A 12,640-nucleotide genomic window follows, 5' to 3' on the forward strand; every position below is an offset into this window, starting at 1 on the left:
TTCTGACACAAATGAAACGGGCGCTAGCAATGTTTTCCTCGGAGTGTGTATGTTTGGGAGAATGTATGTGAGAGTGACTGTGTGAGAGTCAGAGTGAAAGTGTGAGTGTGTGTGTGTGAGAGAGAGAGTGAGTCTGGGTGTGAGTGTGTTTGTGAGAGAGTGTGTGTGTGAGAATGAGTGTGTGCAATTGTGTATGTGAGACACAGTGTGAGAGAGAGTGTGTGTGTGTGTGCGAGAGAGAGAGTGTGTGTGAGACACAGATTCTCTGTGAGAGTGAGTGTATGAGACCAAGCGAGTGTGTGAGTGACTGTGTGGCACATAGAGAGTGAATGTGATACAGTGTGAGACAGAGTGTGTGAGAGTGAGAGTCAGAAAGACATAGTATATGAGAGAGAGAGTGTGAGCCTTGCCTTCCCAATCCATGCCCATCTGTCCCCTGCCCCCTCCATTCATCCTTTTCCAGCAATTCCCCTCTCTCCCTGAGCCCTGCCCTCCCAATCCATGCCCATCCATGCTCCTCTGTCACCTGCCCCCTCCATTCATCCCTATCCAGCAATTCCCTTCTCTCCCTGAGCCCTGCCCTGCAATCCATATCCATCCATGCCCATCTGTCCCCTCCATTCATCCATATCCAGCAATTCCCCTCTCTCCCAATCCATGCCCATCCATGCTCCTCTGTCACCTGCCCCCTCCATTCATCCCTATCCAGCAATTCCCCTCTCTCCCTGAGCCCTGCCCTGCAATCCATATCCATCCATGCCCATCTGTCCCCTCCATTCATCCCTATCCAGCAATTCCCCTCTCTCCCTGAGCCCTGCCCTCCCAATCCATGCCCATCCATGCTCCTCTGTCCCCTGCCCCCTCCATTCATCCCTTTCCAGCAATTCCCCTCTCTCCCTGAGCCCTGCCATCCCAATCCATGCCCATCCATGCTCCTCTGTCCCCTGCCCCCTCCATTCATCCTTTTCCAGCAATTCCCCTCTCTCCCTTCCATGACCCCCCTCGCATCCATGCTCCTCTCTCTCCCATGTCCCAGCCTGGCCCGCCCTCTTCTCCCCCCCCTTCGCATCCATGCCCCCCCTTCGCATCCATGCTGTCGTTTCTCCCCTGCCCTCCCGCTCCCATTGTTCAACTTTACTGCCCACCCTCTTCTCTTCCCCCAACATCCCTTTTTTTTTTTTTTCTTTTAAATTTACCTCGGTGGCGGTTCTGGCAGCGCAGCGTCAGGGAAGGAGGCGGCGCTCCCGACGTCTAGCCTTCTCTTCGCTGTGTTCCGCCTTCTTCTGACGTCAAGGATGACGTCAGAAGAAGGCGGAACACAGTGAAGGGAAAGCTAGAGACACCTCCTTCCCTGACGCTGCGCTTTGTTTTTTTTTTTTTCCGCCCTCGACATCATGACGTTTGCCCTCGACGTCATGACGTTTGACGCGAGGGCGGGGCAGAGACGGCTGGCTGGCTTCACACCATGAATCCACGAACCCTACAGGGAGTGTTTGAGTGACTTCAGAACGTTGTCTTCAGAACGTTCACGGTGCGTTTTATTATATTAGATATGAAAGTGCGAAACCTCTAAGAATGAAATTGCACTGGCTCCCACTCTACTACTACTACTACTTAACATTTCTAGAGCGCTACTAGAGTTACGCAGCGCTGTACAAAGCAAACCAAGAAGGACGGTCCCTGCTCAAAGGAGCTTACAATCTAAAGAACGAAATGTCAAGTTGGGGCAGTCTAGCTTTCCTGGGTAGAGGTGTAGAGGTTAGTTGCCAAAAGCGACACTGAAGAGGTGGGCTTTAAGCAGAGATTTGCACTGGCTCCCACTCAAAGAACATACTGCATTCAAGATCTGCACGATCGTTCACAAAATTATTTACGGAGATGCCCCGACCTACATGCTAGAACTTGTGGACCTCCCACCCAGAAATGCTAAAAAATCTTCCCGCACCTTTCTTAACCTACATTTCCCCAGCTGTAAAGGAGTGAAATACAAAACAATACACGCAACCAGCTTTTCCTATATAAGTACAAAGCTGTGGAATGCACTTCCAACTCATTTGAAAACGATCAAAGCATTAACTAACTTCCGCAAATCTCTGAAAACCTATTTCTTTAACAAGGCCTACCACGAAAACCCCTAATCAACTATAACACATTACCTATCCACCTTTATTCAAAATGTATCTTCTATAATTGCCTGACCACCTTGCTCAGAATGTATCTATCTATAACGGATTGACCAAATCCTCCTGTTTTCCTTGACTTCTCTGTAACACCAATTGTATTCTTTACCCTGATATGACGATGTCATAACAGGTCTTTGTAAGCCACATGGAGCCTGCAAATAGGTGGAAAAATGTGGGATACAAGTGCAATAAATAAATAAATATGTTTTTATTTAATGACAGTAGCCTACGCAGGCCATGATCTACACTTGTACGCATTGTCTCTGTTCAACATGTCTCAAAGTCTGAAACAGAACAAACATATTGAGAACTACACACTTTTTTGTAAAAGTAATCATGTTTTCTTTCAAGTATAATATAATGGTTATAAGCATGCCCCAAAGTCTGCTCCGGATACAAACATATTGAGAACTACTACACGCTTTTGTAAAAGGAATCAAGATTTTTTTCCGAGTTCAATACAGTATATTAATTTATATAATCCCGGTCCTTCAAACTGTTGGCCAAGCTATCTAACTTTTTAATAGGATTTGGTGCTGATTTTATACTTTCGATGAGGTCCATTACCGTGTTAACAGTTTCATTAAAAAACATCAGTATTTCCATTTTATACCCAGCTATCAAAATGACGCCTAGAATACGCTCCAAAAAGAGTCTCTCACAAAGCGCTCATAGTTTCTGCCGTTATGATTCTACTGAGACAGGCAGGGGAATGTCTTGGACTCGCTTCTGATTAGCCTATCAGGGATTGAGCTGACATCTGAAGCAACAGACGTCAGAAGTCAGACCTTATTTAAACATACCTCTCCCTACTGTGGACGCTCTAGCGTTAATTCCTGTCAGCTGAGCTCTGGTTCTCTTACTCTGTCTGTGCTTCTGGCACAGTGTGTATTTGGAGTTTTGCTTACTCTCCTTTTGTTTGTGATGTGTGTTTGTGTGAGTGTGTGTGTATGTGTGTGTGTGTGCTGGTTGTAACCAGCGTGTCCTTGATTGCTTCTCCGCAGTACAGCTGGGTCTGTCTCCAGCCTCGTTTCTCCCTGCCTTTGTTAGGCAGCCTTTCTGTCCGTGCTAAGCTCGTTCCTACTTTGTTTGTTTAAGTTTCCATTTACTCAGTGTTAACCCTTTATGTGCAGAGCTTGATATTTGCCTTCTGTGAGTCCTGCCTCTGTTAGGCAGCCTTTCTGTCTGTGGTAAGCTCGTTCCTACTTTGTTTAAGTTTCCCTTTACTCAGTGTTAACCCTTTATGTGTAGACCTTGATATTTGCCTTCTGTGAGTCCTTTTTCTATTAGGCAGCCTTCCTCTGGTGTCTGCCTTATCCCTTTCTGTTCTCTTGTGTGCCTGCTTCTTTCCTGTCTTTATTTGAAAGCAGCCTTTTCATTCAGTCTGTTTTTCCCTGTTTAGCTATTTCTGTGGAGCTTCGCTCTTGTAGATTCCATGTCTATAGCATCCCATTCTGTCCCCGGTTTTCCCTTTTTCCCTGTGGGCTTTGCCCTCCGCTACCTGAGTTTTGGTGTAGCCTTTGTTTGTAATCTCTCCCTCTGGTCGTAGGCTGTATCCGCCAGTTTTGTCTGTCACCCTTCCATTTGTGTCTGGCTGATGCTGTGTGCGTTGCTTGAGCTCCAGTCCCTTTGGGGACTCCTCGTTGTTCTTTTCCCTTCCCTAGTGTATGATTCGGTTCCAGTTTGGTCGTAAGGCCCGTACGCTTGGACTCTGTACGAGTGGGTTCTGTATCGGCCTTGCAGCCCGCCTGACTGGTCTATCTCCCTTTTCTGGTGGTGCTTGTTGATTGTCCTGAGTGTGCAGGGCTTTGTGGCCCGTGGTATTGCTTAGCGCCTGTTTGGTCTAGGGTGCCATCTCAGGCATGCATGTTGGCTCAGCATCCACCTATCCAAAGCAAGACAGTCTTTTGCCACAGCCTTGGACCAACAGTGATGTACAATGCAGTAAACCGCTATTCATACGAGTGAATTGAAGATGCTTTTCTGGTAAAAAGCATGGATCCTCAGTTGCTTAATAAGACCGACACAATGCCACCATCTCATGTCTCGGACATCCTCGGGCAGGGCCAGTCTTAGCAAGTGCGGGGCCCTGTGCAGACCAATTTGATAGGGCCCCACCCCCACCCTATCCCCACCCCACCTAGCTCCACCCCACCCTAGCCCTGCACCCACCCTAGCTCCACCCCATTGATAAGATTATTCAATTTTTAGAAAAATATTTATGAAATTTCAAATAAAGACAAATGAAGCAAAACTTGTACAGAAAAACTGATTGAAATAAGCACAATGCTATCATGAATATAAAAACATATAGAACACCAAGGTATTAAAATTGTTTTAAAATATATCATACAAGCAACAAAGCCCGTTTCGTGAAAAATGAAACGGGCCCTAGGAAGGCTCTCGTCGTCTAAGCGATTTCTCCTCTCTCCCCTGCCCTCCCCTCCATGTCCAGTGATTCTCCCCCTCCCATCCGTGTCCAGCGATTCTCCTCTGCCCTGCCCTTCCTTCTCCTCCCATCCAATCCATGTCCAGTCCAGTGATTCACCTCTGCCCTGCCCTCCCCTCCCATCCGTGTCCAGCGATTCTCCTCTGCCCTGCCTTCCCATCCGTGTTCTGCGATTCTCCCCACCCCTCCCATCCCATCCATGAACAGCGATTCTCCTCTGCTTTGCCCTGCCCTCCCATCCCATCCATGTCCAGCCTCCAGCGATTCTCCTCTGCCCTGCCCTCCCATCCCATCCATGTCCAGCAATTCTCCTCTGCCCTGCCCTCCCATTCCATCCATGTCCATCGATTCTCCCCTCCATGTCCTGCGATTCTCCCCTCCTCTCCCCTGCCCTCTTCTCCTTCCTGCCACCCTGCCTACTGGTAGAGTTACAAGGGTATGAACATAAAATGGTGGGAATGGAGAGAGGAAATGGGTGGAGGGGGAAAGAGGAAAATAAGGGAAAAATGGAAGAGGGAAAAAGGGAAATGAGGGAAAAGAGGATGAGGGAAAAGGGGGGAGGGAAGGGAGGGTAAGTGAACAACTGTAATAATAAACATAATAATATAAAAAAACCAGCATAGACTTCACTGAGTAAATACATACATTACCAACCAACTCTTTACTCTCTGGGACCGCCTCCAACTCAGGCTGGAACTTTCTGCTGCGTGGCACACCCTTGAGGAAGGAAGTTACATTGCGTCGCGGGGGTGGGTGGGCCATGCGCTACATCACACAGAAGTGACGGCAGAGGAGAGGCACACAGCAGACCAGGTGGGCGGGCCAAGCATCAGGACGAGGAGCAACTGCGACCATTCACGGCCAGGGTCAGCGGTCAGGTGAGGTGACGTCATGGCCAGCCAGGAGACCAGCTGTGTATGGCGCTGGAGGGGAGCTGCAGAAGTTAGAACTGCATATGCGCAGCAAGTGAGGTGATAGCCAGCAGCAGCTGCGGGAGAGGTCTAGCTCACTCACTGGCTGGGACTCAGAGCGGAGAGCACCCGGAGCGAGATGGGAGGAGGCGGAGTTGAGGCACGCCGCAGGGCCCCTTTGAATGCGAGGCTCTGTGCGGTCGTACCGGTCACCCCTACCTAAGACCAGCCCTGTCCTCGGGTCTAGAGGCCCATTTGCAAAGTCTCTGTATACCTTGCACATTTTTGCTGGCGTCTTGATAGCAGCACAAGCAACACACACACGTGACATTCACTGGCTGTGGCTCCACAGCGTCTCTATAACCTTCGTCATTCAACTACAACAGAATATGGACAGTCTGTTAAAAGCAGATCAAGAAACAAGATTCACAAAGGTATACCCCAAACCATATTATGTCAAAAAAGGAAAAAAAACTACATGTATACCTGTGAAACTGTCGGGTTTAGAAGATCCATGAGATCAGTATCCTCAGCCACTTGATATATTTCTGTGTCATCGATGGCATCTCCAAACGTGTCTTCTGCCAAATCCGAAGCATTTTTGGTCACAGTTATATACTGTTCGCAATCTAGGTCTTCTGTTAGTGAGACGTTGACTTCATGAGAGATAAACAGCTTTTGTCCACATGACAGTTCATCCAGCAAGGACTCTGTCATTTCCTGGCCCCAGCAACGAGTCCTCCTGTTACATTTCAGCCGCACAATGCACGTTCTGGTCATTAACAATGTTTTGTGATTCTGTCAGGTCGATTACCAGTGGGTAGCCATCGGCCTCAGTGTCGAGACTTTTATCTTAAAGACTGGGGTGTCACCCTCTCCAACAAAGGCTGTTTACCCCTTCTTGTCCTCTGTTTATTAGGAATTTCATAGTACTCTGGTTCTTTGTGTAAATTAATCTTAAAACAGCTTAGCTTTTTGTCTGTATGTGCCATTTAAAGTATAGAGGAGAAGAAGGAGGAGGGGTCAATTCTTTTTTTTTAAGCCTAAAACGGCTATCATTCAGCAGTCAGTCTGTTGTTCTTAAGCACAATCTATCCTTTTAAAAGAAAAAAGAAAAGAAATGCCTATTTTTCTTTTTTTCCTGTGAGAAAAAAAGTTAAGCTGCACACATTCCTCCGAGGCTGTAAGGGGTGGTGTTTGGGTTTTTCGATGTCACTTCCCATCATGTGACCCCATCCAAGATGGCGGCTAGTAGTGGAACCAGGAAGTAATGCGATGTACACAGTAGTGACCATCATCTGGAAAAGGGATGTGACATCACCAAAGGGGTGGGGCTATACAAAAGGGGTGGGGTTTGGGGCAAGGCTATGCAAGTAAGGCAGGGTAAGGGTGTGACTATGTAAAAGGGGCAGGGCTTGGTTGGGGTAGACATCTTATCCCATATCTGGTGACATCATCAAAGGAGGTGGAGAGTGAGCGTGGCTTGGGTGGTGACATCAAGGGAGCAGGGTGTGGGCATAGCTTGGATGTTACCTTGCTTCTGATTGCCTGAAAACCCAGAAGTATGTCATCTGTCAAAATCAATTAATTTTGACAAATGCAGGTGAGATTCACTACTTATGTAAGATTAATCACATGCTATATGTCCATTTTCATTTATATTACAGAAGACACAGCATGAAATTAATTAGACAATATGTTTCAATATCTATTCCATAGTCCATATTCTTTATAGATATCTATTCCCTAGTCCATATTCTTTATAGTGTAATACTTACTCCATGCCCTGTGCTGTTTGTCGTGCAATATCGATGAGCTTGATCATTTCAAATTTAGTTTCTATGATGTGTAGATGATGATATAAGCTGGAACCCTCACACCACTGTGTGACTATAGCCAGCTGTGGTTTTGTAGAGTAGCCCATGAACAGCAGAATGTTTACATGCCGTGTTTTCCTATAGAATAGAACAAGAGAATGAAATGGGTGATATATATAGGATCAGAGAACACTTCTTCAGTTTGGGTGAAGAGTAAATAATCTTGATTTTCCCTTTTCTTTCTGCCTATTATACAGTGCCGTAGCGAGGGTGCCTGACACCCGGGGCGGGTCGCCGCTGCGCACCCCCCCCCCCCAGGTGCAGGGCACGGCGCCCCCCCCCCCTCCGGAGCGCCCCCCCCCTCCGGAGCGCCCCCCCCCCGAAATGCACCCTACCTTGCAGCGGGGGGCAGGTGGGAGGGCCGATCCGCCCCCAGTGCACGTCACTGGGAGCTGCGTCGGCTCTGCTGCTTCCCTGCTTTCTCTGCCCCGGAACAGGAAGTAACCTGTTCCGGGGCAGAAAGAGCAGAGAACCAGCGAGCCGACACCCCCCCCCCCCAGCGCGTGCACCCGGGGCGGACCGCCCCCCCTTCCTACTCCACTGCTATTATATTAAAGTAATTTTTTTCTTTCAAATAACTGATATGTTAAGCAACATCAGCTCCCCAATTATCACTTTTAGAAATGTAGCTGCAAATCTGTGATTCAGAGTAAACAGCTTTATGCAATTTTATGCAGTGATATATCTATATCACTGCATAAAATTGTATTAAGTAACTGTAATTAAAGTTTTGGATGTTGTGCAACTTGTCACCCTGATTTAAGAATTAAAAGACTGAACTTAGGGATAATAGCATTCACAAATCTGTGAAAGATGATTTTTGTTATCTCGGTATTATCTGCCACACAAACAGTTCACCTCAATTCTGTTGGAAGATCCAAGTGTACGGTCTGAGCTGTGAAAAGTAACCACCCAACGCTACTAGGGATATGATATTTTCAATATAGTCAACACCCTCTTAGATACCCAGGCTATTACCACCTCCAGTGAATCTGCTCCATCTGCTACCCAATTAGCTACGTATTTTGAGCAGAAAATCATAAAAATTAGAGATAATGTTATAATGTTTAAAGAAGACCCTATGATATTCATGACCAAACTGATACATAACTCACTGGTATCAAAAGTGATAGATATTGGTCATCATTCTCTCCCCCTTCATTCTCTGTGGTGAAATCTTTTCTATTGAAATATTTATCTTCTAACTGTATACTGGATTCCGGCTCTAGTTTTCTATTAAAATCTGCATCTAACCTGTTTATAGAATCCCTAAGATGACATATCACCACTCTATTGCTATCCTTAGGTCATTTCCCTGCACAAAAAGGGTCCATAACGTTAACCCCCATAGTAATGTTCCTCACTGGCATTTGTCAAATTTAATTGATTTTGACCGGTGACAATCCTACTTCCACGTTTTCAGCTAATCAGAAGTGAGGACATGCCTAACCCACAACCCACTTCCCACCCCTTTGATATCACCACCCAAGCCATGCCCAAGCCACACCCACTTGGATGATATCACCAGATACAATATCGACCCTGCCTAAGCCCCACCCCATTTGCATAGCCATGCCCCTTGCTGTGTCTTATTTGCATAGCCCTGCCCTAGACACCACCCTCTTTTGCATAATCCCAAACCTGAACCCCATCCTTTGGTGATGTCACAGGAAGTGATGTCATAGTCACATCCTTCTCGAGATGGCAGCCAGTACTGTATGCATCACATCACTTCCTGTTTCCACTACTAGCTGCCATCTTGGATGGGGTCATGTGATGGGAACTGATGTCAAAAAAACCCCAACATTGGCCCCTACTGCCTTGGTGGAATTTAGTCGTGCATGCACACCTTAATCTTTTTTTCCCTCAGGAAAGAAAATAAACATTTTTCTTCTTTATATAATATTTTTCTTTCAAAAGAATACCTTGTGCTTATTTTTAAAGCTGGGGGGGGGGGGGGTTCACTTTTTTTCTCACAGGAAAGAAAGTATAGGGTTACCATATGTCCGGATTTACCCGGACATGTCCTCTTTTTGAGGACATGTTCAGGCGTCCAGGTGGGTTTTGCCAGTCCGCCCGTTTGTCCGGATTTCTGGACAAACAGGCGGGCGGGCAGGCGGCGGGTCTATCCTAGCCTCCCCTTCCCTTACGTACTATCTACTGCCCTGGTGGTCTAGTGACCTCTTCGGGGCAAGAAAGAGCCCCCTCTTTCCTGCCCAGAGCGCTGGCCTTGCCCTGCATCCTGTTGCTGTGACAGTCTTGGGATTCAAAATGGCCGCTGAAAGTTGACGCGGCCTCGCAAGACTTCAACTCTCGGCGGCCATGTTGAATCCCGAGACCGTCACAGCAACAGGATGCAGGGCAAGGACAGAGCTCCGGGCAGGAAAGAGGGGGCTCTTTCCTGCCCCGAAGAGGTCACTAGACCACCAGGGAAGTAGATAGTAAGTAAGGGGAGGGGAGGTGATGGGGCAGGGGAGGGGAATATGTGACCCGGGGGGAGGGGAATATGTGACAGGGGGCGGGGTGAGGATGCAAAAGGGGTGGGGTGTGGGCAGGGCAGGGATGGGACATGTGTCCTCTTTTTGAGAGAACAAAATATGGTAACCCTAAGAAAGTAGGCATTTGCTTTTCAAATTTACTTACACGATCTATGCTAAACCAAAATCTCATCACAAGAACTGATTAGCCTTCTTGCTAGTAATGATCAAGCACTACCACCTTAAACCTATGTCGAATAGGGTCTCTCTACAGTCGATGACCAAATGTATGTTACAACCAATGCAACCTTCATGCAACACCTTAATGTATCCTTCTTTACTATGTATGTATGCACAAGGTGTATATATATATATATATATACCATGATTAGTTCCATATATGCTATGTACCATGTATGTTACCATGTATGTATGCACCTTAATGTAACACCATTTGTAATTCTGCTAACCGGAAATGGCAACTGTCTTTACAGCAAATGTAAGCCACATTGAGCCTGCAACTTGGTGGGAAAATGTGGGATACAAATGCTACTAATAAATTTAAAAAGGACACAGAAACAGACAGCTTTTTAAGCTGGATCTTCTGCTTATTAAGAACAGCAGAGCTATTTCCTTTATTTGTCCAGCAAAGCTAACTATTCTCTGTCTGTGTGAGATCAGGGTCTGTAGCCTGGTATTTGCATTTTTACACTGTCTGTGTGAGATCTGTGAGATCAGTAGGGTCTGTTACCACCACCCGTGGGGCTATACACCAGCGTATTCCAGGATACACTGGGAGGGCTGGGCGCCGCCATTTTGCGGAATCACAGGAAGAGAAGGGAGGCAGGCTACCCTCCCTCCTCCAACACACAAGGTAGGGGTGTGGTCCCCTTGCTGGGGGACTAGGGGGGGCTGGATACCCACCAGATCTCCAGCCTTCCCTGAACTTGGGGGGGATCGTTGGGGAGGATCGTTGGGGGGGGGGGATCATTGGGGGGGACCGGAGGTCCAGCGGACCTCCAGCCCTCCCTGTCGCTGGGGGGAGGGGTTGGTTGGTCGCCCACTAGGCCACCAGGGACCCTTTGCTGGGGGAGTTAGGGGGTGGCTGGAGACCCACCGGATCTCCAGTCCTCCCTGAACCTGGGGGGGAGGGGATCGTCGGGGGGACCGGAGGTCTGCCTGACCTCCAGTCCCCTGTCGCTGGCAGGTTTGCTCTTGGGGGGAACGGGGGCCTGCCAGCATGCAAATGCATGCTGGACAGGGCTCACCATTCCTCCCCAATGATCTGCAAACCCTAACGACAGCTCGGAGCTGGCGTAGGGTTTGCTGCAGCCAGCGACCCAATCTTTGGCGTGCTGGCCGCTGATCATTGAGGATGAATATGTTTAGCCCTGTTTAGCATGCATTTGCATGCTAGTTGCGTTCAGAGCGCTCGAGGGCTCTGATCATGGGGCGTTAGCAAACGCCAGCGCTAGTATGGCGCTAACAGCCTCTAGCGCCAGCATTTGCTTCTGATCATCCCCCTGTGAATGCTTTATTTTGTTTTTAGTAGTGTTCACCTGAGAAACATTCAAGTTACAGATAAGCAAACCCCGCACTCTCTGGACCCCTCCCCCCAGACCCCCACCTTTATCTCTGTCTGTAGCCTCCTCTCCCTGTCCCCTAGCAAACCTATTTATCATACAGTTACATGTATAAAAACATAATAATACGTGGCAGAGCTAGGCATTTCTGGACAAGTCTGCAGACAGAACGTAAGGACTCTAATAAGAGCAGCACATGACCATTAGATATAAAAAGGGTGTTACCACTGTTCTAAATAGCTTCTATCTATCAGTGGGATCAGAAAGACACAACTGATAAACACGGAATCTTAAGAAACCCCTAATATACAGAGGACAAGAAGGGGTAAACAACCCTTGATAAAGAGAAGGCAAAACCTCTGTCTTTATCTTAAAGGTCTCAGTGCCAAACTGAGGACTACCCACCAGTAAGTGACCTGACAGAATCAGAAAATATTGTTAGTGACCAGAACGTGCAGTGTATGGCTGAAACAGAACAGGAGGACCCATTGCTGGGCAAGGAAATGAACTGCCATGTGGATGAACTGCCATGAACAGCCTTGCTGGATGAACTGCCATGTGGGCAAAAGCTGTTTGACTCTCAAGGAGTCAACATCTCTCTAAAAGAAGACCTAGATTGAGGGACTTCCGGTGGAGCCGAAAAACAACATGGCCGCCGTGAGCCGAGCTCCGTGAGACCCCGACCGAGGCCCCCAGGTCCGGGGAAGCGGGACCACCTCCCAGAGAGAAAAACATAGATGGAAATCAGCGGGAACGCGAGGCGGCGAACGGCGATCTTTAAAAAGCTCCGAAGGAGCAGAGAGATAGGAAAGAGTGACTGCATCGTGGTGAGCTTCAAGATGGCGGCCGCTGCCGGGATGAGCCGCACAGAGAGAGAACACTGAGAAGGAGGTAGGCGGAGAGCAGCAATAGCGAATTCCTGCGGTGGCCCTAACGTAGGGTGAAGGCAGGAGCTGCGAAGGCGGGAGAGAAAGGGAGCAAGATCCCCAAATACGCTGCCCCTCCCCCCTCCCCGTCACGGTGGAGCAAGCCCACAGTAGTAGCAGGGGAACCCTGCAGAAAACAGAAGGAGAAGGGCTCGAGCTGTGGAGCAAGAGAGCAGGAGGAGAAGGGGGGAGAACGCTGTTCTGACCCACAGGGCACTGGGGGAGAAGGAGAAC

General features: G+C 48.1%; 1 protein-coding gene across 1 annotated transcript in view; it reads right to left on the reverse strand.

The window, feature by feature from the left end:
- Nucleotides 1-12,640, reverse strand: part of BRAF (B-Raf proto-oncogene, serine/threonine kinase) — a 1,688,602-nt gene that overhangs the window by 759,929 nt on the left and 916,033 nt on the right. The window contains exon 11 of the mRNA XM_030216338.1: nucleotides 7,322-7,498. Within this exon, the coding sequence (XP_030072198.1) occupies nucleotides 7,322-7,498 (177 nt within the window). The remainder of the gene's footprint in view (nucleotides 1-7,321; nucleotides 7,499-12,640) is intronic.

This window comes from Microcaecilia unicolor, chromosome 10 (assembly GCF_901765095.1).
Source record: "Microcaecilia unicolor chromosome 10, aMicUni1.1, whole genome shotgun sequence".
Taxonomy (NCBI): domain Eukaryota; kingdom Metazoa; phylum Chordata; class Amphibia; order Gymnophiona; family Siphonopidae; genus Microcaecilia; species Microcaecilia unicolor.